Source organism: Pseudovirgaria hyperparasitica (assembly GCF_010093815.1).
Source record: "Pseudovirgaria hyperparasitica strain CBS 121739 unplaced genomic scaffold EJ05scaffold_1, whole genome shotgun sequence".
In the NCBI taxonomy this organism is placed as follows: Eukaryota; Fungi; Ascomycota; class Dothideomycetes; order Acrospermales; family Acrospermaceae; genus Pseudovirgaria; species Pseudovirgaria hyperparasitica.
Window position 1 is genome coordinate 3,034,137 of NW_022985549.1, and position 25,886 is coordinate 3,060,022.

The 25,886-nt window shown below is 50.4% G+C and overlaps 10 protein-coding genes across 10 annotated transcripts; 4 read left to right on the top strand and 6 right to left on the bottom strand.

The window, feature by feature from the left end:
• Positions 1–577: 577 nt before the first annotated feature.
• EJ05DRAFT_496287 (electron transfer flavo protein, beta subunit) lies at positions 578–1,442 on the top strand (the record flags this gene model as incomplete). The annotated part of the gene is made up of 2 exons (XM_033746364.1): positions 578–628; positions 687–1,442. 2 exons carry the CDS (start codon positions 578–580, stop codon positions 1,440–1,442), a joined length of 807 nt encoding a protein of 268 aa, XP_033605916.1.
• A 677-nt stretch (positions 1,443–2,119) lies between these two features.
• EJ05DRAFT_496288 (uncharacterized protein) lies at positions 2,120–2,987 on the bottom strand (the record flags this gene model as incomplete). The annotated part of the gene is made up of 3 exons (XM_033746365.1): positions 2,120–2,688; positions 2,740–2,923; positions 2,976–2,987. 3 exons carry the CDS (start codon positions 2,985–2,987, stop codon positions 2,120–2,122), a joined length of 765 nt encoding a protein of 254 aa, XP_033605917.1.
• Positions 2,988–3,616: 629 nt separating this feature from the next.
• On the bottom strand, positions 3,617–4,971 carry EJ05DRAFT_39607 (Cwf15/Cwc15 cell cycle control protein). The gene is made up of 7 exons (XM_033741381.1): positions 4,882–4,971; positions 4,753–4,829; positions 4,399–4,698; positions 4,257–4,341; positions 4,110–4,207; positions 3,948–4,056; positions 3,617–3,897 (listed from the first exon to the last, which is right to left on the bottom strand). The coding sequence occupies exons 1-7, from the start codon at positions 4,912–4,914 to the stop codon at positions 3,880–3,882; spliced, it is 720 nt and encodes a 239-aa protein (XP_033605918.1). The 5' UTR covers positions 4,915–4,971; the 3' UTR covers positions 3,617–3,879.
• A 116-nt stretch (positions 4,972–5,087) lies between these two features.
• On the top strand, positions 5,088–7,049 carry EJ05DRAFT_472362 (uncharacterized protein). The gene has a single exon (XM_033743171.1). The coding sequence runs from the start codon at positions 5,138–5,140 to the stop codon at positions 6,983–6,985; it is 1,848 nt and encodes a 615-aa protein (XP_033605919.1). The 5' UTR covers positions 5,088–5,137; the 3' UTR covers positions 6,986–7,049.
• A 795-nt stretch (positions 7,050–7,844) lies between these two features.
• Positions 7,845–8,995, bottom strand: EJ05DRAFT_472363 (Pre protein translocase Sec Sec61-beta subunit). Its single transcript, XM_033743172.1, has 3 exons — positions 8,910–8,995; positions 8,370–8,667; positions 7,845–8,318 (listed from the first exon to the last, which is right to left on the bottom strand). Exons 1-3 carry the CDS (start codon positions 8,910–8,912, stop codon positions 8,287–8,289), a joined length of 333 nt encoding a protein of 110 aa, XP_033605920.1. The 5' UTR covers positions 8,913–8,995; the 3' UTR covers positions 7,845–8,286.
• An 829-nt stretch (positions 8,996–9,824) lies between these two features.
• EJ05DRAFT_482269 (uncharacterized protein) lies at positions 9,825–11,300 on the bottom strand (the record flags this gene model as incomplete). Its single annotated transcript, XM_033745153.1, has 4 exons — positions 9,825–10,549; positions 10,610–10,828; positions 10,879–11,001; positions 11,105–11,300. The coding sequence occupies 4 exons, from the start codon at positions 11,298–11,300 to the stop codon at positions 9,825–9,827; spliced, it is 1,263 nt and encodes a 420-aa protein (XP_033605921.1).
• A 2,846-nt stretch (positions 11,301–14,146) lies between these two features.
• On the top strand, positions 14,147–15,580 carry EJ05DRAFT_39776 (uncharacterized protein). Its single transcript, XM_033741398.1, has 2 exons — positions 14,147–15,262; positions 15,316–15,580. Exons 1-2 carry the CDS (start codon positions 14,416–14,418, stop codon positions 15,519–15,521), a joined length of 1,053 nt encoding a protein of 350 aa, XP_033605922.1. The 5' UTR covers positions 14,147–14,415; the 3' UTR covers positions 15,522–15,580.
• A 59-nt stretch (positions 15,581–15,639) lies between these two features.
• EJ05DRAFT_530224 (glycoside hydrolase) lies at positions 15,640–17,380 on the bottom strand (the record flags this gene model as incomplete). The annotated part of the gene is made up of 2 exons (XM_033748957.1): positions 15,640–16,844; positions 16,903–17,380. 2 exons carry the CDS (start codon positions 17,378–17,380, stop codon positions 15,640–15,642), a joined length of 1,683 nt encoding a protein of 560 aa, XP_033605923.1.
• A 590-nt stretch (positions 17,381–17,970) lies between these two features.
• EJ05DRAFT_507062 (uncharacterized protein) lies at positions 17,971–20,216 on the bottom strand. Its single transcript, XM_033747878.1, has 2 exons — positions 19,660–20,216; positions 17,971–19,603 (listed from the first exon to the last, which is right to left on the bottom strand). Exons 1-2 carry the CDS (start codon positions 20,050–20,052, stop codon positions 18,224–18,226), a joined length of 1,773 nt encoding a protein of 590 aa, XP_033605924.1. The 5' UTR covers positions 20,053–20,216; the 3' UTR covers positions 17,971–18,223.
• Positions 20,217–20,861: 645 nt separating this feature from the next.
• On the top strand, positions 20,862–25,677 carry EJ05DRAFT_39852 (uncharacterized protein). The gene is made up of 2 exons (XM_033741408.1): positions 20,862–21,528; positions 21,588–25,677. The coding sequence occupies exons 1-2, from the start codon at positions 21,198–21,200 to the stop codon at positions 25,460–25,462; spliced, it is 4,206 nt and encodes a 1,401-aa protein (XP_033605925.1). The 5' UTR covers positions 20,862–21,197; the 3' UTR covers positions 25,463–25,677.
• The last annotated feature ends 209 nt before the right edge of the window (positions 25,678–25,886 follow it).

Consider the following 25,886-nt stretch of genomic DNA (forward strand, 5'->3'; position numbering starts at 1 on the left):
GTCCTCTCGTTTCAAAGCCGTGAATGGTCGGACATTACACCCTGTATTTTATGCTTTCCTTCGCGCTTTCACCCAAAAGGTCTGGGAAAGGTTAGACTATGGGCATGGGTATGATGTCCTTTTTCGGAGTTGAACGAAATAGGGTCGGGAGAAAAGTTAGGTACTGATAGAATTTAATTGACGACTTCTGGATGCGAAAAAGACTACTCAATAATTATCTCTACTTGTTCGCTTGTTTGTCCATCGACATGCATGTACATCTTCGAACACATGTGATTTTTAAATGAGCGAGCCTGGCCTGTGCATCGTGAAAGTTAGTGTAGCTTCCGAAGCTTTGAGCCGAGCTTAGTGACGAGGGCCTCACTCCGCAGGCTTTTGCCTAGTCCCGTCTCCAGCATCCTCATTCTCAGCTATATTGGAACGGTTCGACATTCTGATTCAGATACGTACATATAGACTCACTTAGGTAGTGACCGACTACCAGTCCTCTCTTCCATAGCTTCCTCTTGAAGAACATCGTCAGTGGGGAACGTCGTCATTCAAAACCTCCAAGACTGGCACCTTGTACTTGAGCATCATGGCCTCTCTCAAAATCCTCGTGCCCGTAAAGCGTGTGATCGACTACGCCGTAAGCCATCAGAGTCTTCCACTTGCCACAGACTCAGTACTGATCCAGTGAATCACAGGTTCGGCCCATGGTCAACAAAAGCAAAACAGGCGTCGTGACCGCAAATATTAAGCACTCCCTCAATCCCTTCGACGAGCTGTCCATCGAAGAAGCCGTGCGACTACGCGAGCGCAACACGAAAGATGCATCGAAATTCCCGCACAAAGTCGAACGCATTACCGCGCTCGCGGCCGGCCCGGCGAAAGCCCAGGATCAGCTGCGCACAGCGCTTGCCATGGGCGCCGACGATGCAATTCATGTGCAGACGGACGTCGGTCAAGAGAGTGGCACAGGTGGTCTAGAGCCGCTGGATGTGGCAAAGCTCCTCGCAAAGGTCGTTAAAGATGAGGGCACAAACCTCGTCATCCTTGGCAAACAATCCATTGACGACGACAGCGGGCAGACAGGGCAGATGCTCGCCGGACTGCTGGGCTGGCCACAGGCTACGCAAGCCAGTAAGATTGAATTCCCGAGTGAAGGCGAAGTGCAGATTACCAAGGAGGTCGATGGGGGCGTGGAGACGGTCAAGGCGAAGATTCCACTTGTGATCACGACGGATCTACGGCTGAATGAGCCGCGGTATGCGAGTCTGCCGAATATTATGAAGGCGAAGAAGAAGCCGTTGAAGAAGGTCAGTTTGGAGGACTTGGGGATCGAGGCGGGGGGCAGATTGAAGGTGCTTAAGGTAGAAGAGCCACCGGCGAGGAAGGGGGGCGTCAAGGTCGAGGATGTAGATGGGATGATTGCGAAGTTGAAGGAGTTGGGTGCATTATAGAGAGACTGGGGACATAACGATGATATGTACATAGATTTGGTTTGTATGCAGATACGAACTCTACAAGCAGAGCTGCTGATCATCGGACTTCGTGCTTCATCTGCGCTGGTAGACTCTTCACAACCTCCAACAATGCTCCTAAAGCAGTTATAGTGTCTATAATCTGAGCACATGACTAACATCGTAATTCTATTTCAGAACATGGTTGTCTTTACCATCACCAATATAATACTATTTAGTCCACAACACACAGTGCGATTTAACCAACCCACTAAACATACATCCAAACAAAGAAAGCCATATCTGCCCATTCAACGTTTCGTTCCTCCGCCTGCGATAGGAAGATTGCAGCACAGTATGATCTGTTAGCACATGACGTCCTTTTCTTCTACACAGGTCAGATCGGCTCGGTAGCAAGTTTGTATATACAAGTGGAGTCCCGAGCATTGACATATCATTTTGTTTCTTATCTAGTTTTCTAATCTTTGATTTTTGGGTTGTCACTTGTATGGGTGAGCATGGAATGGATATATGACAACATGAAGAGATAATGATAATGGCGATGATGAAGATCATAAGATCGTATATTGATTGGTATGTAAAAAAAAGGTTCATGCTAATATCTTGATCAGGCGTTCTTCGGCATAATGATAATAGCTACGACGCTAGAGAATCAACTAGTAGTCGTTGTCACGACGCGAAGACCCGTACGAGTCTCCGCCAGTGTTCCCGCCATATCCAGAGGTGTTAGTGTTGGAATCACGGGAGTCCGAGCCATAGCTCTCTTTATTACGGCTGCTTCCATACGAATCGTTGTCATTGTTGCTACCGTACGAGGACGTTTCCTTGCGGCTGGAACCGTAGCTATCGTTGTCATTGTTGTTGCCGCCGTAAGAGGAGGTTTCCTTGCGGCCTGAACCGTAGCTGTCGTTGTCGTTGCTGTTGCCTCCATAAGAAGAGGTTTCCTTGCGGCTTGAACCGTAACTGTCGTTGTCGTTGTTGTTGCTGCCCCCGTAGGAGGAGGTTTCCTTGCGACTAGATCCATAACTGTCATTATCGTTGTTACCACCATATGAGGATGTCTCTTTGCGGCTGGAGCCATAGCTGTCGTTGTCATCGGAGCGCTTAGAGCTACCATAGCTGTCGGACGAATTGCCGTAGCCTTGCTTCTCGCGACCCTTTTGCTCAATCTTGTCATTGTTCATCAAGTCACCAGCTTTCTCCATAAGCTTGCCGACGGTGGATCCTGATGTATGTTAAGGCTAGGTGATAGTGGAAATGGCATTGGAGGCTGTACCTTTCTTATTGCTGCTGTCGTCATCATCATCATAGTTTGACTTGTTTCCGTAGCTAGTACCGCTAGGATTACCGCTTCCATAGCTGTTGGTGTTCTGGCCAACATAGGAGTCGGAATCACCACCGTAGTTGTCGTCCGAGGACTTTTTACCGTAGCCGGAGCCGTAGGTATCAGAGTTGTCATTCTGTAGGACGATTAATACAACTCAAGAGATCATGAGTCGGGATGCATCTTACGTTGTAAGACATAATGTATGGATTGAACCTTTTGGGTAGTGTGGAAGAGTAGACTTGTGAAGGAAGATCAGAATAGGAGTGGAGATGCAGAATATCGATTGGATGGGGGACGGCAACGCTTCTTATACCAATTCTGGTATGCGTGAAATTCAAGCAGGCCGTCGTTGGGACTTCGGCGGCATGGACATACGCAGGCAAGCCGGAACATGGCGTCACATGCGGAGCACAGGATTCGAGAACTGGACAATTACAAACAAGGTTGAGGACCGGCTTGGGTGGTTACTACAGGAGGATTCTCAGGCACTTCGACCACTAACAAGTGCATATGCGGCACGAGCGGTGGTATCGTGTGGTCTAGAATGGATAGAGGGGCGTTAGCGCCTGTGGCAGTACACAACTCCAGCTGGACGGAGGACGAATCTACCGAATCGCGAGGGCTTTGGAGGAGTCTGGACTATGAATTGTATGCGGGATATGTATTCCCATGCCTTAATTGTTGACAGCCTAGTGTCTGGTCCCCCGATCGCTTGCCTGTGAGGCGCACGTCATGGCTCATTGCGGGGTGCGCTAATTGACAGACCTCAACCGGAGAAGGCAGTAAACATGTTCGCAATGAGGCAGGCGCAGCCGTTCGTGGGAAGTGATCGGAGGGTTCAGTGGAAAAGATCTACCGATCTGATGTTGGGGGCTTCAAGCTTCGCGGAATTATAGTCGATCGAATGTGTTGAAGATCGAGATAAGGCCGCGACAGTGAAAATCGACTTCGCTGAGCACCAACAATCCTTGGACAGCTGCATCTGCAGCCACAGTGGCTATTGACCCCCCAATTCGTGGCGCCTACAGCACCAGCCACGGTGAGGCGCGGCCACGCCGGAGGTCTTCCGTGGGCTAGACCGAGACTCATTTATCGGACGTATTTGCTCTACAATAACTTAGCAAGGCCTTTCAGTAAACAATACCAAGACGACGTACCATAAAACGTTTATGGAAATCAGAACGTAGTAGATCGTTCACGAATTCTTTCTTCTTCTTGTCTTCAGTTCCTTTGGCTTGGTTCTTGAACACAACATCGTCGTCCCATCTATACCCAATTAGCGGTTTTCTACTATGTGCACATGACATAGTGCAGCATACCTTCGTTTGATATTGAAGTCGCCTGGATTCAGCAGAGGGTTCCCACGAGCAATGTCAACTTCGCGTTGCTCTTGTTCCTTTGCAGCTCGCTCAGCCTCCTATTACGCCAGATTAGCTGCAATCTTCATACAACACTACTGATCATACTTCTTTTGCTTTTGCCTCTGCTCTCTCCCTTTTTATCTTCTCCAACTCTCGCATAAGCTCGGCTTGTTCATCTTCCTCGTCATCGCTGCTTATACGTCAGCGACACAGTGCAACGGCACAGTACTGGCTCGAGGGAACGTACTCGTCGTCACTACTGTCACTGCTTTCATCACTTGAATTCTCTGAGTCTGCATCGATATCTTTGGCTTCTTGTAATATTAATCTTCGTCTTTTTACTTCCGGATCTTCATTTTGATCCTCTTCATCTGCTGTTGCGGCCTCGATGGTTCGCTTAGGAGCCGCCGAGGATGCCTCAGCATCGCCAGCATCATCGGATAATGTGTTACCGTTCTTTTTTGCGTAGTGTGCGGCTTCAGCTTTAAGAAGCTCTGCTCGGAGATCGCGTGTTTCGTTATCGCCTGTGCCACCCTGACCTGCTTGTCTTTACATGGCAACAGGTCAGCGAGACGGTGATATGAAGCTTTAGAAAGCTTACCGGTGCTTCAATGTCATGTGCGCAGGCAATAGCCGCTGGTGATAGGCAGGACCGCGCTGGGCCTCTTTACCCCGGGCCTGAAACTGCGTCAGCCTTGAAAGCTAAATGATCACTCCTGAGATTACACACCGGGTCAAAAGTTGGTCTATGGGCTGTAGTCATTGTGTCGTGATACTTGCAATGTAGGTTTCTACGAACTGGAGAGTTCTACAGTCGTGGTGATGCTTTGCCATAAATCGCGTCCGGGTGGCGGACGCTCGGTCCTACGTTTCGCCGAGCGCTGCGCCAAGGCCAAACGCATCGCAAAATACCTTCCGAACCTAATCCGAAAAAGTGCCTAATCCTTGCATGCATAAAAATATTTCGAAATTCACGGGTTCGCCTCATGTTCGGGCGACTCAGAAACCTCGCTCAATCTGCATTCGGACTTGCACCTAGTAGGACCCCAGAACCTTCGCCCACTGCCGACGTGGAAGATCAGGCAACTATGGTGACTACAAGAGGTGGACGGGCTACCGACAGTCCTGCTAGTGTCACACCGCAGACTGGATCTCAGCTTAGTAGCGGCTTGAGAAAGAGTAACACCAAGGAAACAGCCGCAAAGAGAAAGCTCGAGGATGTTGCTTCGCCCGCAAGTTCGGTAAAACGGAGGCGACAACTGCGTGGTTCGGCGTCACAAAGACATACTGTCGAGCACGTCTTCCAGGATATCGTCGAGGACAGCTCACACATTGGAAATGACGACAGTGCGACGCCACCTCGCATGGGACTGAGAGACGACGACCCAGTCCAAGTGACAGAAGAAGACGAGATCCACAAGATCGAAGTGGCAGCCAGACGCGAAGCAGAACTTGAGGCTGCCGCCACAGCAAAAGCCGACGCTGCCGAAGAACTACATCCTGCTGAAGTTGTCAAGTCGGTCGAGAAATCGACAAGGACGCCCCGTCAAGAAAGATCAGAAGCTGCAGAGGCTACGAGACTGACTCGATCGCATTCACGACCCGCGACTACGCCTACTCGAGATGCCAAAAAGGCGGTAAAGCAAACCAAGGAGACAAGAGTACCAATTCGCGCAAAGATAGACACTTCACATATTGTCCCGTTCGAAGATGAGGCTACACCCAGCGAGATAGGCAATACGCCTTCCACGAAGCAAGACGTCATCGAGATATCTTCCGACGACTCCGATGATGAGGATGAAGGCCTGTACGATCCCCAGGCTTTGGCCCAAGAGTCCAGTCGGGTACCTCAACTCAGCCCCCAAGTCGTGGTGTCCCCGCGTAAGGTCCCACAGGAGACTCCGAAATTCATAGATGATACTGACGACGACGGCGGAGAAGAGGAAGAGGCAGAAGATCTAGAGAATGCTACCCAGCAAGGCAGCTTGGTAGCTGACGCAGCTGGTACAGTACCTGACCGCGTAAATGAAGCCGAAGTTGGCGCCGAGTTGAATGACGGGCAGGTAGAAAGCTCAGAAGGAGAAAGCCATACCAGGAAGACCGAGCCCATAATACCGGCGGCGACGGGCAAGGCACCACGACACAAGATCTTTGATGATACTGATGATGCTGATGATGAGCTCACTTCAAACCTCGAGCGGACCACCTCAAAAGAAGCGAAGACCATCCCACAAGATGATTCCGAGGACGAATCTTCAAGCGATGATGAAGCCCCCGAAACCATCACAACCATGGCAGCCCAGTCCCAAGTCGCAAAGGCAGAAGCTGCTGCCACAGAAGCCGCAGAGAAACAAGCTACTGCTGCCAAGCTCAAACGTCAAGCCCGTGACGCTGCTCTCAAGGAGCGTGCACGCAAGAATCTCAAGGCCTCCACGCGGATCACAGCTGGCACATCAACATCATCCCTACCTGATCTCTTACCAGCCCATATCCTGGCGACCGAACGCCCGGCCACTCCTGAGCCCGGCTCTGAGGTTCCAGCTGCTCTTACGCTGGAGCAGCAAAAGCGCAACAGACATCTGAAGTTCATCGAAGAAGGCGAAAAGAAAGCAAAGGATGTACGGCGTGGCCCGGTCAAAGTGCGTGTGCTGGAGAAGACAAACATGCTGCTTGCGCCAAAAGTGCATAAAGATACTAAAAACCTGCGGGACTCGTGGTTGAGGGGCAGGGAAGTTGCAAAGACGAAGAGTCAGAGGGTCAAGGGTAACAGTGCGCTCAAGACGCAAAAGATGCAGAGGAAGGCCATTGGTGGGAAGAGTTTCCTGCGCCGATGAGACGCTGGGGTGGTTACGTTGTAGACAGTTCCAATAAGAATGAACGAATGCTACGATACGTGCAACACGGAGCATATTAGCCTTGAACGTGCGAGTGTATGTTATCTCAGCTACAGATTAAATCAACTCATCACCATCTCTCGCACCTCCTTTGTTGATTCCTCCTATCCTTCCCCCCCCCCCCCCCCCCCAACACGCGGAACTATCCACGCTGTTATAGAATGAGCATTATTGATACCGAAAGTCCTGGCACTAAGGATCGGGGGCCTATTTCGAGGTCTATGGCTAAATCATTCTCGATAGAGGGATGTTCGGGAATCAATGAATGTCCGTGTTGTGCCGTGTTGTGCTATGTCGTGACATGCTGAAAGGGGTGGAATGGGTGAGATGAGTTCCGACGTTCCAGTACAACATCCGTCGCCTAGACTAATCAACAACAGCAGTACCAGCAAACAGCAGACTTCTCGTACAGGTCAGAATCGAGCAATGATCAGTGGACGTATTGATTGGTCATATATTTTAGATATATATATATGCATAAATACAGGTAAATAATCTCACGCAGCGCATCCTAGTGATGGGATACTTTCGACTTTCGGGGATGTTTGATGACCCGTTTGGGTATATGTGTTTTTCAGGCGTACCAGCCCTGACTCAAAGAATGTGAAACATTATTTAAGTATTCTCGAAAGCATGCTCCTGCTCTAATGATGGCGCAAGATCAGCTAGACCGGGGGAATGTTAGATAGGACTCGTTCGTGGAGGAGTATACAAGGTGAGTGTGGTAGGGCCAAGTCAAAACCTACGTAAACTAAGTGAGGTATGTGACTGTCTATGCTTGCATCGGCTGAATCTTGTGTAGTTAAGGTCGACAAAGGCACGTTGTGTCTTTACATTTGTCAAGAGTCGATTCGTCATCCAATAACGGGCTCGTATCGATGTACTAGGATGTTATGAAGCATCCAGAACGTTTCGTATGTTCAACAGTAACATTTTCATGCAACAAAATTAAATTTGGCGCGCCATCAAGGTGAGAGCCCTATAATACACATGAAAGCCCCTACCATGACCCAAATTGCGTACACAACTTTTAAGACCATGCCTGCGCTCTGATATATCGGATTTGGGAATGTCGCTATAAGAGATGCATTGAAAGCCCGCCCTTAGCCATGTATGCTCTCTTCCAGAGCACGTCACTTCGTGCAATGGTATACGTGTTTGCTCGCTTGCTGGCTGGTATCCTTTGTGATCGAGCGTTGTCTGTCCTCCCCTCCATCTCCACCATTTCATTAATCTTTCTATTATGAGAATCTCTTCATGAGTTTTGCGAGTACTGGAGATGCTTGTCAGTGATATTTCCCCTTGTGTGAATCGGACAGCATACCGTGAAGGATGACCACACTGATGATAAAGCCGATCGACAGTCCCATCACAACAACAGGGTCAACCTTCAGACCAGGAGACTCATCCGTGTATAGCCTCAGCATAGTGCTAGAGCTGCCACCAGCACCTGCGGCACGTGTCGATGTTGGTCGCGAGTTTGCCAGCTTGTCCGCTCTGTCCTGCGCAGCTTTCCGTCGGATTGCAGTCGCTGGTCCACCTGGTGGCTTTGGAGAAGAGGGACGAGCAGTGCTCGAGCCGGTGGAAGGAGAGTTGACTGGGGAGGTTGGTCGTGGTGAAGACTGATAAAACAAGATTAGCTAGGACTCTGGTCTAGTGATCCATTGTGGTATGTCGCAAAGTGGCTACAGTGATGAGGTCTCTTGATATCAATCGGTAGCGACTCGAGTGATCGCAACCAGACTGTCCATACGCGCATCGCATTGCCGTAATGGAGACATCTGGAGCTCTTATAGCACTGAAGTAGCAGGCCGCACGGATACAAGCAGCAGCGGTAACCTTGGATAGAAAGGGACGGACTGACCATGTTGGCAATGTGAGAATGAGTGGATCCGGATGCAGCGATGGTTCAAGGAGAGTTGTAAAGTTCGAAGTTGCTCGACTAAATCTGCAATGGATTGGGATAGTCGGGCGGTACAAACAAAGGTGCGAGGTGTGAAGTGAGGACACGATTCTCAAACCCGGAGCCACTAACGCCGTCCATTTGGCTGGCCTCGCTTAGCCCGACCAGACCCTCAACGACCGAAAGGGGCAAAACAATGAGTGGCCATACAATAACATGAGCATTACTCGTATGCCGACATTTTACTTTATGGTCTACAATAGTCACTACGGTGCGAAAAATCTGATTCGTGTGGCATTAGTTGGGGCGTCCCATGATAGTCTTCCCTACACAGATAGACACTTGAGCAACCATAGAGCTATGTATGGATTCTAAAAATGCACCGAATCTGAGAAAGAGTCCGTCCCGAGTTTTGTATTAAGTGAAACACCAGACACAGAGTCTTGACTTTTTCCGCGAACTCCACCTGCATACCCATGCCACATCTCAACCAGCCAATATACATACTCGAGGCAAGGAGATATTAAAGAGAACTCAGCGCTTTCCGTGCAGAGAGAAGAACGAACAGAGTAGAAATAAATCCGTTCCCGCCCGAGACCGCCCACTGATGACAATTGCAGCAAAATTTCAGCCATGAATCCTTCCCATAAGCACTGCACCAACCAAAGACGGAACAAACACCGGTGCCAAACGACCTCATACGTCCCACAAGCGACAAATGCTCCTATGTATGCAGAGAAACACGCCATCCGACGGATAGTCGAAACCTGCTTACAAGTCCTCTCCCACGCCCCTAGAAGACCGTCATTAATGCCCGGGACACCTGAAATGCTAGAACTCCGCAATGTGAGAACTCCATTTTGCTTGATACAAGCACTAGCCCCACACTGGAGCCTGAACACCAAGGGTATTCTTTGAAGATCCCCATACTCCGCTGTTGCTGCCCCATCCAATGTTTACGCCTTTGTCTGCAGCCGAAGTTGCAGGGTTCGAAGAAGCGGATGTAGACCGTTCATTGTTGCTCTGGCCATTCGCTGAAAAGCCATAGCTCAATGGAGAGGGAAGTGGCGTGGTAGATCGCTTGTTCATGGCGTTTGCAGCCGAGCCCTGAGTTTGAGATGGACGTGTCCCAATTGGAGCGACGCCGGCATTATTAGAAGCCTTACCACCCTGACGAGGAGGTGAACCGCCAGGTGAGGAGGCTGAAGTTCGGCTAGACTGCTGTGCGTTATCGTACAGGTTGAATGAAGCCGTTGGTTGAGAGGAGGGAGACGAGTTGCTGTTGGCACGAGAACGCTGAGCACCAGCAGGAGCATCTTTGCTAGCATGATCACGAGGTGGCATTTGTACAGAGCCATCATTGTGGCCTCCATGGGCTTGCATGCCGAAAGGATCAAAGGCTAGCGGAGATGGACCGCGGCCTCCTACTGAAGTTGCAACCCGGGCATCTTGACTGCTTTGACGAGAGCTACCATCGGGGTTGTATAGCTGGGCGTTGTCGCCGTACAAGGCTCGGTGCTGGCGAGCGATGAGATCACGGCGCTCATCTTCACTCATCGCATTGGGGCTAAGGGATCGATCGGACTTTGCTCCAGAAGCGTCTATGGAACCTAGTTAACCAGGGTATTCCTACGCATCTTGACCAGAATCGGATTTCTTACTCCTGTTGTACTGCTGCTCTTGGTGGTAGTTCCTTAGCTCCCTTTCCCGTTGAGCAGCCATACGGCGTTTCGCCTGCATCACTGAGTCGGCTTCGCTTGGCCGAGGCCCGTACCGTTGGGTGGCGTAGAAGCCTTGCAGGTTCGAAGCGGAGCTTGAGCGTATACCGTCATAGTCGCTTACAGAATGGTGTCGTTGTGGACCTCCACCCATGCGGGGATCTGTTATATTTAGTTTTTTATCGTGGGAGGTGCGGAAGGTGGTTGCATACCGAATTCCGGGTATCCGCGGCCAGCAACAGGAGGCGGCATTGAGTCGCGACGGGGGGCTTGTCCACCCATTGGACCAAACATCTTCCCGCTCTTCATCAGATTGTCCGCCGCTCGTTCAACCTCTGGAAGCGCCATGAGTTAGCATTCCATTTGCAGTTGTGTCCGTGTGATCAATGTGACATTAACGAATTTTTTGTCTTCTTGGACGAAAAGGGCGGTAAATACCTTCGAATTGAGATTGGAAAGCACCAGGCTCGTCTCGTTGCACAGTAGAGCTGGCTCCTGTTTGAGCATTAGTATCTGCGAATCTTGCCGTGGCAATCAATGGTATCGAACCTGATCGAGATGGTGGTGGAGGCTGTTCCCATGTGGCTTGACGGCCTGGCGCATTCCATTGCGAGTTGTCACCGAAGAAAGACATGTCCAAGTATGGGACAAAGGTCTTGGAGATATTGGTATATAATAGTGGTTTATGTCCAAGATAGATCGAGCGATAATGCAGAGCAGCGGAATGACGTCTCGAACGGAGGACTGTGAATCTAAAGAAACAAAGGAGTTAACGATGATACATCAGCAGCGTCACACACGGTGGAGGCCTTCAATATGAGCAGAGACACAGGGGAGATGAAGTGATGCGAAGGCAGAAGTCGGGCGAAAAAAATTCGGGACGGACGACCCTGGAAGCTGGAAGAGGGATGCACGAGTCGTTGCTTACCTCGGACGACGGGCTTAACGGGAAACCAGGCGGGAGAAGAACCGACAACGACGAGGATGGGGTATATACAAACAGACGCTGAAGATGAAGCGACCGTATAAGTGGCGGACGCAGACGGAATGGAGTGGAGGAGTAGGAGGAGTAGTAGGAGGAGGAGAAAAAGGACTCGGTGCAGTGGAGAGCGCGGATGTGAGAGGGCTTTTTTGGGGGACGAAGTGTTAAGGTAATGATATTATAACCACGCTAATCCGGCGGATAGCACTAGGCAATTTTAACATGGACATCTCCCCCCAATTTTTATTTTACAGCACCTGCAAGCATGTAACCGCGGCCAGTGGGAATAGTCTATACCGACTGTTTATCCAGTCGTGAAAGTAGCAGGTAAATAATTTTATACAGTCTGCAGAGCTGCAATTCGACTTCTCGGAAAAACTTCAAGGACTCAAATCAAGGAACTGAGAGGGGGGAGGGCAGTTAGGCAGAGGGTGTGGGAGGAGGGGATGGAACCAAGACCGACCGACTGGCCATCACGGTTGCAGCGGAGCATCAGTCATGCAAAAGGGAGAGAGCCTGGACAATGGGTAGTGGGTAGTGGGTAGTGGAAAGTGGATATGTAGTGAATAAAGGACAGTGGACAGTGGACAGTGGAGGCAAAGCCAGGCCAACGGTGGGATCCATGGCGGCGGCCAACGGGAGGAGATTTAGGCGGACACCCGAGCGGCTTTCGGGCAGGTCGCTCGCTCATTGTCGACCTAACTACTATAACTTAGTTATCAACCTAACACTTCTTCCAATTGTCATCTTCGATACACATAAACATCCACATCTTTCGGGAACTTGGCTATGGCGTTCTGTCTCCCGACGCAAAAGAGGTCTGCTTGTCTGCGTGGGTGTGCTTTCTCGGTATAATTGACTCCTCCGGTGCCTATGAGGGATCCGTATCTGGCTAGTTGGTCCCTCCGAGTCTGCCGGCTCGCCATACTTCGTCCCGTCTACACTTTGACACGCTTCCTCGTCCATGTTTGAAATTTAGAGATGTGCAAAGCAAAGTGAGCTTGAAACGCACCTACAGAAGTGCAACATGTACAAAGGACGTAATTATCACGACTCGATGCCGCCAGTCGTCTGTGAGACTCTGCGCACCATACCATGCCGGCCACGCACGCCAGCCTTGGAACCCCACCTCACTGCATATCTATCAGACTATCACTATCACGACTGTCGTTCGCATCTTCTTTTACGGTAGCAATGGCAGGGGTGCAGCCCAATACCCGCGGGGTTGGCCGGGACTCGTACTCTTCACTCAAGATGGCGCTTTGCATACAAGCATACAAGCATACAAGCACCCATTGCTCTTCGCCTTAATCGGGACTCAGAAGCATGTCGGCTTGTTCGAGACACAGAAGATACAGTCGTTGTAGAGTGTCCGCTGAATACTCAAGTATGGCAGGCATCGCAAAAATGAAAAGAGGACACTGATCATGGTGGTAGGGAGAGCTAGAGACAGCTTGAGCCTTGCCCAGGTGCTATGTACGAACCCCGCCATTGGGGGGAGGGGGTCCATGCATGTGCATGGGACAGCATCAGATGCACGTTGGCAGTAACTAATTATCTAGATTTAGATTCTGCTATAACCCTGCGGAGGCCAACAGACTATATATTCGGTCAAGAGATCAATAGATCACGAATGATGAAACTCAGCTCCAAAATAACAGCTGGAAGCGTGGCAAGCAAGACGTATGTTCCACGCTACTCCAAGCGTGTTACATCCCAAGACGACCAACAGACGGATCTTGTCAATAACGATGCCGGTGTTGAGGAAGTACTCTGTACGTCTGGCAAAGATTGTCTGGTGTGTCAGGCGTTGAGCACCACTTTTGCGTCGGCCCGTCTATGCAGGCATCAGTCATGATAAGTGAAGAGCGAGTACGAAGAAGCTATATGGAAGGATGAGGACGACGACAGTGTCTATGACCAGAAATGACTCGTTGCAGTATCAAGCTGGCTGACAGTCCGCGTAATTACAAAGTTAAACGCAACCACCGCATCGTGGACAGGCTGTAAGCTGGAGTATGTTCGTTTTTGTCGGGACCGGCCCGCTCCCTAGAACGAGAACAAACCTCCAACGCACTTCATCCTTGTCCTATCACCACAGGTCACTGGTTGCAACTCTCGTCTCCAAAGCCTCCATGAATGCTCCTATCTGCCATATCTCATTACATGTTCTATTGGCTGATATCTGTCCTGCTTTCAAGTCACCATGCTTACAGACTGGAAGATGACCTTTAGACGCCCGTGCCTCAGCTGCACGTCACCACCTCCCGTCATAAGACCTGATTGTTTTACTACCTTCAACACAGCTGCCGTCTTCCTTTGATCCAGATCTTATCATAACGTCGCATTACCACGAGAGGGTACGCCCTCATGGCAATGTCTGCTCGCTCGAGTCCTCGACGCAACCCTCTACGTGAATCTGTTCTCCGTGCCAAGTCACCTTTCGAAGATGATCATAATCATGGAAAGCGTCACGAGCTTCACGTATAAGGCCAGCTGGGCGTGGGCGTTTCTTGTTGGGCGCGTATTGTCTCCGAGCCCTTCACCTCTGTCATTGGATTCTCTTGCCTCAACAAAGAGGCACAGTAGGTTCCCACGTGCCCTCGACCATACAAAGGACCTTCCTTCTGAACCACGAAATCTGTTTCTTGAATCTCTATTGAAGAGTGTGAGTATCTTATTTCATTGATTCCTAGGGCGTCAGACCCCTAGTCGTGCATCATTCGCAACAGAGGTTAATTAACATCAATTCTGGTTATATTGTTCCATGAAAGAAATGCAGATAAACGCATCGCACGAAGGTTACCGCATTTCTCAAGGCAGCCCCGGCGTTATTGAACGAACTCCTAAGACCGTTCCAATGACATCGTTTCAGGACCTTCAGACTGAGTATATCAACTTCAGAAGCTCCAAGCCAGAAACTTCTCTTCTTACTTTGCCGCCAGAGCTGCTGCTCATCATTAGCGAATACCTTGCTTTCCGGGATCTCCTGAACTTCAAGCTTGTTTGCAAACAGCTGAACGCCTGCACCAAACAAGTCGACAAACACGATGCTTCCAAGAATTGCGCCCGGAGGTTTCACGGACTGTCGAATGCAGCTGACATTACGTCCCTCAGACTATGCATTCTATGTACCCCAAAGGTGCATCTACGGCCAGAGGCGTTCAATTCATCGACTAGTCCTGCAATCATAGCGGCCTCTGATCGCTCTGGAAATAGTATTGATGTCGTTAAACTACCGATGCATGTTTGTTCGCGCCATGTATCAGGCTTGTTGACCAACGTTGTTACAACTACCGATGACTCGAGGATCATACCTGGATGGTATTCCCACATCGCGAAATTCTGTCGCCACTGTCAACAAATTTGGCACATCGAGAACAGAAATAAAAGTAAATGCACATGCAACTGCAAAGTATGCTCCCCGAAGGAGGATATTAGGGTATATACCCGCTACTACAGGCCTGGAGAGCCATTTTGTGCCTACTCTCTTGGCTTATATCCGGAAGACATTGCCTTAGATGGGCCTCCAACGCCATCTCAACGACGGAAACAAACACATCCCATGGAAAGGCGATTGTTTGTTCGGGAAAAGATTGAAACTGAGAACAGAGGTATGCAATCGTCGCAACTTAATGAGTCTATCGATACTAATATCTCTTATCAGATGGCTATTGGCCTCGTACAAGATACATCGACCGAGACATCAAGATCACTGATAATGGAGAAAGCTGGACTCCGGAATTGGAAGATCCTACTTGGTTCGATGACATTCTTACTTCCCATCACAACTTCACTGGACCGCCCTGTCCGGAACATGATAGATGTGTTGCCGTTTGCTCTAAGCGGTCTGTAAAACCTGGGCTCGATTAGCCAGGGGTAGTTTTGCAGAGTCTCTACAAGGGAACGTTCACAAGCCAATTGGTTATTCTGCTTGCGCAGAGATTCGATACGTGCGATGTAGGCCTATCATATGGTCTCTTTCGCTATTCTACGCTATAATCCCAATACGATCGAAGTCTGGCGCATATCCACTTCCGGATCCTGATATTGCAATTGTATTGACGCCTGTGGTACTAAATCCCGACAGCTCCACTGCGTAGCTTTTGTAGACGTCTGCATCCCAATTATATCCTGTCACGGGGAAGCTCACTGTCCTTGGTGTCCCTCCGTTCACGCTGATACTCGCAAGACGTTCATTATTACTTCCGCCAAGGTAGCCAATCTCACCGTTGATATAGTCAAACACAACTGCCTGAGTTGCTTGCGAAGTTCGAATATTGGACAGTGTGAGCCGTCCGTTGGCACTAGATCCCAGGTTTCCGACTTTATTCTTCGACGTACAGCCGGAGCAAGATTGAACGTTTGCACCATTCGCGAGAGAGCCTTTCGAGGCAGCAGTAAAATTGTATGTTGGCGCAGCAGTCGAAGATGTCTTGATACCAGAAAGACGCAGTGCGATCGAACCATGTGCTTTGACACTCTTACTGAAAGACGTAACACCATTTGTCGTCGTACCACTCCACAGATCCTTTGCATTCGCAGACATGATGCCCAGTAGCGAGAACGGGACACTGAGCTGGCGTGCGGCATTGCTCAAGTCAACGACCAGCACAGCTTTATCACCGTTCGCAAGGTCCCCAATCCATACGTCGTGATCACCCGTGTATCGTTGAACAAGCGTGGTGGGCTTACCAGCGGAATCTTGATTGATGGCTATGAGATCCTTGTTTTGCAAGACATTGAGCAGCTCAGTCGACAGGGCAGTGATATTCGTCGACACGAACAAAGCACTCTTCAGCATCGCCCATGCGGCGAAATGACTTGCCTGCTCATCGAACGTCATCCCCGGGTTCCCAACTTCCAGCAGATCCGCATCTGCAAAGTGTCCTGGGCCGATGAGCCCAGACTTGACTACATGGATCGCTTGATTGTATATCCGGTATACGTTTCCCCAGCCCGTTGCAATATCATCCGAAAGCCTGAACGAGGTACTGATCCCTCTCGTCCAGGAATTCGGCCCTTGCAAGCCCGTCGAGCTGGCATACGGCGTACCCCATTGACAGACCAACATACCCGGAATACCTACACGCTTTAGCTCATTCCACATGGCCGAAAAGCGCGATACGAAGTCCGTACGGGGATCCTTCGGCGCATTCTGGTTCGCACCAGGGCCGTCGACATAGCAATTATCATCTGCAAGCAAAATTAGCCGGGTGCATCCTTCCCCTCTGTCTTAAGCATCAAGAGCTACATTTCACATAAACCGTCCCCAGACTCTTGAAATACTCAGCATCAACGCCCTCGCTGCCCAAACTCCCAAGCACCGGACTCGGCACTCGCGTATCGCACATCCGCACCCCGGCATCGCTGTACATCGCCCACTGCATCCCTTTGGCCCTCGCCAGATCACTCAACGCCTGCAGTCCCCGGGGAAACCTCGTCGTGTCCACCGCCAGCGCGCCGCCGCTGCTCGAATTGCGCGCCCCGTCCGAGGCCGACCATCCACAGTCGATCTGGAAGTACGTGTATCCGGCGGCGACAAAGCCACGAGAGGACAGGGCGTTGATGGCGGATTCCATGGTGGACGAGGTGGGCGTGCAGCCGAGTTGGTTGTACGAGTTGTAGCCCATCAGCGGCGTTGCGCCGAATGTTTGGGCGGAGATTCGTGTCGCGCAGAGCACGGCAAGGGACAGCGCCGTTAGTGATAAGGACTGTGTAAGTGACGCCATGATGGTGATGATGGACTTGGAAGAGCCTCAGTCTGATTGCTTTCTCAAAATCTCATTGGGGACGTCTTGGGGTCGTGTTTCCAGGAGACTTGTGGTGTGTATCAAGGAAACGGCGATTTACTTTATACGTCAATCTGTACCTGGGCTGCGAAGCAAGGCAAGTGGTGAATGCATACATGATCCAATGATCGTCATACCAGGATAACTCTTCGCATACAACGAGAGCGCATGACAATACGTAATACCCTGCTACCAAATTAGGCAGTCCATCGACGAACCGCTCCCGGCGGGGCAGCACCGGGGGTGGTAGATATTAAGGACCTTATGCGCAGGTCATTGCGAAGAATTTGGCATGGATGGAGGAGGGATGGATAGCTAGCCTGGAGGCGAGTAATAGACACGCTGCCTGCGTAACCCTCAATCTGCGTCACTAGTCATGCCGCAATACGGTTTACCGGATGCTTTGGAAGAAGCTGGGTTTCCCCGCCATATTATATATATGATTAATTACCCCCAAAGGCTTTCATCCATTCCCGGTGGGTGCAAGTGTTACCTTACCTAGGTATACCTAGAACTCCCACTGGGCCGTTGGGTATGGACTTCGCGAGCTTGGTTGTGCAGCGCACAAAAAGTTTAATAACAATACGAATATGAATGCTCGCATTACCTGAAACCTTTAGGACTGCTTGGTGATCGTCCACACGCTTTCACGAGTGCTTAGCATGTACAGACAAATTTAGAACACTTTACGTGCACTACGTGCCTGGGGTGAGAGGGCGAAACACAAAATCATTAATCCGAATTAGAATATTGTTTCCAAAGAATACTATCAAGGAGGTTTTTTCAGCGTCGCCTTCGTCTTCTGAGTTCCCAGGCCACGGGCTCGTCCTCTTCTTGCTCCTCACTGTCCAGTCGGTCCTGTATCCACTCGTTGTGCCAATCCTCAAAGTCTGACGATACATTCTTGTCCTGAAGAAGGTCTGTCTTGTCGCCCGCTACGACGTCGCCTCCCGTGCTTTCATCCTGCAAGCCGACCTCTCCTAGCAGAAACTTGCCAAGATACATCACGGCCTCGAGGATCTCTCGGCCGGTCGGAGCTATGTTTTCTTTGGGCAGAAGGAAGCCGTAGCTACCAGTATCTCGCAACTTGATTTGGTACGCATACTTGACACGCATTTCATGGTAGAAGAAATCTAGTAAGGATCCACCTCCAGACTCTATGCGGGGGAAGAATGTCTTGTTATTCTGGTCCTTCGAGTCCTTGGTAGCAACATTGCCCTCGCAAGCTGGGATGGCATGGTACATATGGCCGTGGCCGTTGTGGGAAAGGCGGATCGCTTTTGCGAGGCCTAGCGCTAGTTCTTCTAGATCTTCGATGGTCGGTGGTTCCGATGTGCAAGTGTAGCTGTATGGATACATGACTTGCTGGCTGTAGCTATGTAGATCCAGGAGAGTGACGAACTCGACATCATTATTCTCAGTCTCATTCTTCGCCCATTCGACGAAGCGTTGGCTCTCAACACCTTCGAGAGGCGTGGCACCAGAATATGACTCCGAGCACGGATTTCCGGCTGTTGATTCGCCATCCCATTGATATGGGAAGGAGCGATCAAGGTCAATACCTTTACAAAATCGAAGCGAGGTTGGCTGGCGGTTCTTCCGCCAGAGTCGGTCACTCTCCCAGCTGTAGACATAACCGTCTGGATTCAATGTAGGGACGAACACCCAATCGTAGGCCTCCAGGAGTGCCTTTGTGGCTGGGTCTTTACCGTATGAAGTAATGAGACTCCACGCTACATAGTTGACCGTACTGGTACTGATCCATTCGCGAGCATGTAAACCGCCGGTAATCAGAATTGTTTTACGCTTTTGGTGTGGAATCTCTTCACCTCCCGGATGCACGCCTACACGAAGTGCTGGTATATCTCTGCCTTCATAAGAGATGCCAACATTTATGCGCCGTACGTGGGTGGGGAACATTGAAGCCAAAAGGTTCATCCATGGTTCGATCACAGATAATGGTTGATAGGATTGAAAGAAGATGTTGTCCGTCGTAGGCGAACGTGGTCCAAGGGAAGGTGTAAAGTGAATCGTGTCGTGTGGACTCGTCGCAGAGGTCGAAGGATATGTGTCGATGATGGCAGTTGCGAGATCTAGATTATCCATTAAAGCTATATGTTTACTTTGTAGGGACTGAGGTAGCAATCCAAGCAGCGACGGTATCTAAAGAACCTAAGTCAGCCATACACTTGTGCCTTGAGCTCTTCTGACAAACGTACCACGTCCTTCGCAATGCGAATGTCCGCCCAAGTTTGGCCGAAGTCCCAGACATCTAGAAACAGAATATTTGATGCCTCAGCTAAGCTTTGCGCCTCTTCAGCAGAGCTTATTGAGAATCGCAAAACCACATCCTGACCGTAACTTGCCACGAGTTTTCCAGGAAGAACTTTGCTCTTATCTGTCCTATGGTTGTTTTGTATAGGTGCCTGAACCTCCGAAGCCTGCCATATTCGACCAATAATGCTGTTCGATAGCCGCCGCCACGAGCTTTGGGTCTTATAAGGAGACGAAGAATCCGTAGGGAAGGTGAAGCTTGATAAGGAAGGTAACGCTGCGACCGGTCCTGAGGCGATGAGGAGGCACCCCACAAGAGAAGAGGTAAAGAGGCGCATGCTATAGCTCTGAACTGTCGCCAAGTAGAGAGTTGGTACTTCTGTTCAACCAAGCATGCTCATACGATGTGGCGAGCGATTGCACGGTCAGGACAAGTTGACGCGCATAAGGACAATTGAGGTTGTTGAGGATAGATTGGTGATGTGGAGGAAGCCTAGCGGGGGGAAGGCGGAGATAAAAAATGCGCCCAGTGCTGCCCGTCGAGAAGAGGAGGTGGAGACGCGCAAACTAAGACTAACTAACCTTAGGCATCAACAGCTCAGACACTAATTAATTGAAGCACCACTGATCAAGGCATCAATTCAGGCACTCGTGAGGCACCAACCAAGTCACCCAAAACATGGATGGCCACTTTAGCCCGCTAATAAAAGGACAACGTGGTCAGGAATTATTAGATTTCTTCGCAATCTGGTTCGACCAAAACGGCCCTATTGCCTTAATTTGCCTCAAGACCATCCATTACATGGTATGATGGATATACATGTATATAGAAATACGCTACCGTGAGACAGCCTTTGTCTACGACTTGACAAGGTTCTGGTTCAGACGCCACGGTTCGTCATGTATCATTAACTACTCCCAAGGATTATCGCATTAAGTTTTGCTTCTTCCTGTATTCGCTGAGTCGTGGCACACAGCCATACCTTGCCTGGCTAGGCTTGTGTGGATAGGGATAGGGATACATAATTATTACTTGGGCTACGCCGCGACGGCTTCGGGCTACCTCCTGCTAGAGCTGAGCGTTCGGGTCAGGAGCACCTCCGCTGCAAAGTTTCAATTACCATTCAATCGTCTTGCTGCTCGACGTGTTCTTCATTAATATCACCCCCAGACGACACTCGCTTCTCCTCCATTGCGTCCACATTCTACGTCGCTACTTGTTCGTTTATCGACCCCTCAGCTCTTGTCTCTATTGCGTCGCGGGTCCCGCCGAACCACTGCTCGCTCTCCACATCAGCCCTACTAGCCCTTCCTTCACACGACACCGCACGACACGTACGATCAGGAACGTCTCTCTGTACCGCCCTTGACCGCTTCTGCTACTCGTACGCGCTCCATCGCATCATTAGAAAGTTGTGGAACATGTCTGGAATATCGCGCGCGCACATACTCTAGATGATCTGCCCATACCCATCACACTGCAATGCCTCTCAAGGGCCTCAAGACGAATCGGAGCGACAGAGAACCCAACCGACGAAGCACTGTAAACCTTTCCAGGAGTAATGAATTGGTCGCTGACGGTTCCAATTTTGATCGTGCTGCCTCGACGGACGACAGATACCTCGATGCAGAGGATGTGCCTCGTTGGTCCATCTCACAGGACGAAAGACCACCATCTCCTCCAATCCAACAGTCCACGCCCAAGACCCAGAGATTTAGTATGCTCCGGTTCAGACATGCCTCGGACTCACAATTGTCTATAAAGGCAAAAGAGCAGGCTAAAGGCACGCCACCGGTGCCATCCATACCACCAGGTATTTCTTTCGCGACATCTCATGGTTTGACACCTGCTAACGTAATGCTTGCCTCATAGCCCCTCAAATAATCACTACAGCCCCAACTGTCGAAGAAAGCATGGAGGAAAAGGCGCCGAAGAAAAGAGGTAGATTTGCCAACATGGCTCGAAGGCGGTTGTCATTTGATCCCGACTCTGTCGAACGGCCACATGGCGTCACTCGAAAATCTATGGACAAACTGCGCATAAGTACGGACAATCGAAGAAGTGTGTTTGGAAGTCTGCGCGGCGCGAACAGTTCCAAGATCAGCTTAGATGATCGCATCAAACCGACTGCAGGAAACTCGAAGTCGAGCGCTCTGGGCCAACACAAAGGTCATGTTACTACGCTTGCACCTCCTGCTCGCATTTCCGATTCATCACGCTCAGATGGAAGCTCGGGCTCCGCAGAACACATCACCTTCGCTGAACCATCACGGCAGCAACCTCAACACTCTTCCCTATTCAAGTTCCAGCGGAAAAATAAACCTCGCCCATCCCTATTCCCTCTACCTGTCAAGATACCTCCTCCGCAGTTTCCTGATACAGCTCCTGCAACCCCTCGTGCCTCCACTGGGGGAATAAGCTCTGGCTCACCCAATCGTTCTCCCGGCGAGGAAAGTCCTCCTCTCACTGCGATACACCGAGCGTCCAATGGAGACAACACCATTCGACAGAACCAATCATCCCCATCACGAACTGCCTTCGGCCGAAATCCACTCTTCCGTAACGATTCCACTCATTCCGCTCGCTCCGCTCGTTCATCCCCTGTTGCGCCTATGAGACTTGGCAGAAGAGGTCGGTCATCAACAGTCAATTCTTTGGGCGGAAGGTCGGATGACATCCCTCCCCCGACCCCACCATTCGTCAACAGTGGTCGTAACTCAACTTCTACCGCTGGTCGAAGCAGTCTCAGCACTCTTTTCGGTATTGGACATCGAATACGACACAATTCGGAACCACACTCGCCGAACCATAGCGGTGGTACTCCAGGAATAAATTCCCATACAAACTCGTTCAACATAAGTCGGGAGGCCTTGGTGGTACCCAAAAGAGAAGAGGGCGAGCCACCGGGCAGGTACCTGGAAAGGCTACAAGAATGCGTCGATCGAAGTCTGATTGCCAGTATCATGTCCAAAACCGACGACGCGTTTTCTCATGCCGTCCTGCGAAGTTACATGAGAAAGTTTCTTTTCTTTGGCGAACCGTTGGATATGTCGGTCAGAAAACTGTTACTGGAAGTGGAACTGCCAAAAGAAACCCAACAAATCGACAGGGTACTACAGAGTTTTGCAGATCGCTATCACGAATGCAACCCTGGAGTTTTCAAAGACCCAGATCAGACATATTTTATCACATTCTCAATCGTCATATTACACACGGACGTCTTCAACAAAAACAACAAACGAAAAATGCAGAAGGCAGACTATGTGAAGAATGCTGCTCAAGAAGGAGTCGCTGAAGAAGTCCTGGCGTGCTTCTATGATAATATTCTCTACACCCCGTTTATACACTTTGAAGATGGCGTCGACTTCCGCGAGAGTACCAAGAAGTCGAAACGGGCTGCCGCGCTCCTCAAGACTCCCATTAATGACCCAGCCAGAAAAGCGATCAAAGAACCGATCGACCCGTACACGCTCATCATGGATTCGAAGGTCGAAATACTACGACCAGCGATCAAAGATGTCGTGCACCCAGTTGACCCTTACAATTATTCCGGAACAGCGCAGGATCTTGACGTGAAGCGTCTTCATTCATCATTTGCAAGATATGGTGTCATCCAAATTGTTTCTGCGAGATCGCGACCGGAAGCTTTCATGCATGAGTCCACTATCGATAGGCCGGAAGAAGCCCAAGTGGGAGTCGTCGAGATGCACGTCACGAAAGTTGGCATCTTATTACGAAAGGATGTGAAGCGAAAGGCGACAAGGTCTCCCTGGCATGAATGGTCCGCTATTCTGACAAGGTCAGGTCTCTCATTCTTCAAGAATGCAGCTTGGGCAAAGGAACTCATGCACCAATACGAAGCTCATCAGAAGCATGGGTCTGGTACCCCTGTCGTGTTCAAGCCCGCTGTCTCGGATTTCAAGCCTGACCATGTTATACCCATGGATGGATCCGTAGCTCTACAGGATATGAGCTACAAGAACCACAAGCATGCTTTCGCGGTCTTTGCGAAGAGCGGGTTTGAAGAGATGTTCCGAGCTGAAAGCGAGGCTGAAATGAACGATTGGCTTGGCAAGATCAATTACACAGCTACCTTTGAAACCTCCACAGTCAGGCCGCGCGGTCTCATTGGCGGCAGCTACGAAGGTCAGAGGAGCCGGGGTATACGTCGACTCGACTCCACTGCTTCGACACACACAGTACAAACATCGACCGGAGATGTTACAATTCAAAGTGGCAAGATAGATTCTAAGCTCGCGACACAGATCATGACGGCGAGAAGGGATACGATGCAAAGGAAAATTGCCGAGGCGGAAGAAGCTCTTCAAGTATATGTGCAACAGCTGAATGCCCAAGAGCGGGATGCACGACACCTCCTCTTACTAACACCAATTCAGCCGAAGACGCGAGAGCAGATAGTGCATACGGCGGGTAGGATGTCGGCCAAAATGAAATGGGTCAGGGTGGAGATCTGGCGCTTGAAGTGTCATCGAGACATACTTCTCATGGATCTTGAAGAGGAAAGAAAGCAAGCCAAAGAGACGGAAGCCAGAATTCAGGAAATTGCCAGTACCACATCGCCAAAAACGAAAACATCAAGGAAGGGGGCGCTTGCAAAGCTCGGCTCGAAAGCTAGCTCTAATGCCAGTATGCATAAGACCCCTCACTCACCCACAGCCTCTGCAAGACCCGGCACTAAGTCTTCGAGAGACGATGATCCTATGTTGAGCGATGATGTATTCAAGACGCCTCCTCTGCACTCACAGCAATCAAGTCCCGGTGCTGCACCGGGTACTTGGGAGCTACCCCCTCTTTCCTTCAGTCCAAAGCTTGGCCCCCGGATGGAACATCGCGGCTCTATCCCGAGCAGCGTGGGTCAGTCTTCATTGCAAGAAAGTGTTCATCGCCATGGCTCTGTTTCAACTCTCGGCGAACAGCCACCTAATGGTAGTACGCCTGATATTCCGTCGCGATATGCAACACCAGATGAAGAGAAGCGTGATCAAGCCACTACTGGCGCAGAGAACAGACCCGGATCCGCAAGCGAGTCGGAACCGGAGCGGCCAATGACCCAACCAGGGAGCCCCGAATCACGTTCCAAAGTGCGCCGCAGTCTTCAGCGCACCTTACGCGATTCTGGCAGTGGACATCGTAGATCCGGCAAAGGCAAGGAGTCTTCTTCCACAGTTGTCACGGATGATGGCGCGGTTAGCGAAAGTCTGTCGCGAGCCAAGGGCAGCTTCACTGTCCACGGAAAGAAGGCATCTGTCATCACCTTCGGATCCGAGTGGCAAAGCATGCCAGCAGAGGATCGTCTAAAGATTCGTAAACAAGCTCAAGAGGAAGAGCGAAGGCCCTCGACGGCAGTCTTCGATCAGGACGAATCCGAAGACTCGAGACCTCTACCTAATGCGCGACTGAGGACCAAATCATCTACGGCCACGAATAGGAGCGCAGCAATCAAAAGAAGTCTGAGTCAGGAGATATCAAATGGTGCCAATGGCGGAGGAGAGGCAAGCGGGCAGATCTCCCTCAGGCAACGATCTGCCTCCCAAATAAGCAATCTCACGATACCCGTGACGGTTCGGGATGTGGGTACGGAGAGGCCGGGGGAAGCTTCACCGCCGGATGAAAAATACAGGAGTGGTAAGCAGTCATCAGACGTTCGAGACTCTACGGAGCACATCAGCGATATAGAGACTGCTGGACCTGTGGAGACTGTGAAAGCTCAGACTGTGATGATCTGAGAGGCAACTCTCGGAACAGACATATGCTGACGCAAAGTTATGATCTAGCACGCACGAAGCGACATAGCCGATCTCGTTTGTTTAATATCATATGTTTTCCATGTCGAGCGCGACTCCGTCAATACGCGTAGAGCGACGTTGTCATTGTAAAAAGGGATGGCTACAGTGAGCGAAGACAGATATTTGGAGTGGATATGATGGCCTCCGAAAAAGCAAGCAACGCCTAGGGTTTCTTTTTTTTCACTTCTTCTGGGATGGTTTATGGTGTCAAGGGCATTGAAGACGGTTTCGTGATGGGTACAGGTACAGAGCCATTCGAAAGCGATGCAATAGGATGGGTGTTGGTATGATTTGTATATAGAGGTTGGCTTCGCATCGTCAGACGAAGCCGTACACAACAGCGTGTCAATTCAAGCAGAGCTTG

Bases quoted from the DNA above. Each gene is read 5' to 3' on its own strand.
- EJ05DRAFT_472362 (XM_033743171.1), top strand. From the start codon at position 5,138: ATGTTCGGGCGACTCAGAAACCTCGCTCAATCTGCATTCGGACTTGCA.
- EJ05DRAFT_507062 (XM_033747878.1), bottom strand. From the start codon at position 20,052: ATGCGCCTCTTTACCTCTTCTCTTGTGGGGTGCCTCCTCATCGCCTCA. The intron at 19,604-19,659 runs GTACGTTTGTCA...TAGGTTCTTTAG, and splicing joins TTCGCATTGCGAAGGACGTG to ATACCGTCGCTGCTTGGATT.
- EJ05DRAFT_39607 (XM_033741381.1), bottom strand. From the start codon at position 4,914: ATGACTACAGCCCATAGACCAACTTTTGACCCG. The intron at 4,830-4,881 runs GTGTGTAATCTC...ACGCAGTTTCAG, and splicing joins ATAGACCAACTTTTGACCCG to GCCCGGGGTAAAGAGGCCCA. The intron at 4,699-4,752 runs GTAAGCTTTCTA...TGCCATGTAAAG, and splicing joins CACATGACATTGAAGCACCG to ACAAGCAGGTCAGGGTGGCA.
- EJ05DRAFT_472363 (XM_033743172.1), bottom strand. The intron at 8,319-8,369 runs GTATGCTGTCCG...AAGCATCTCCAG, and splicing joins CAGTGTGGTCATCCTTCACG to TACTCGCAAAACTCATGAAG.
- EJ05DRAFT_39776 (XM_033741398.1), top strand. From the start codon at position 14,416: ATGAAAGAAATGCAGATAAACGCATCGCACGAAGGTTACCGCATTTCT. The intron at 15,263-15,315 runs GTATGCAATCGT...ATCTCTTATCAG, and splicing joins GATTGAAACTGAGAACAGAG to ATGGCTATTGGCCTCGTACA.
- EJ05DRAFT_39852 (XM_033741408.1), top strand. From the start codon at position 21,198: ATGCCTCTCAAGGGCCTCAAGACGAATCGGAGCGACAGAGAACCCAAC. The intron at 21,529-21,587 runs GTATTTCTTTCG...CTTGCCTCATAG, and splicing joins GGTGCCATCCATACCACCAG to CCCCTCAAATAATCACTACA.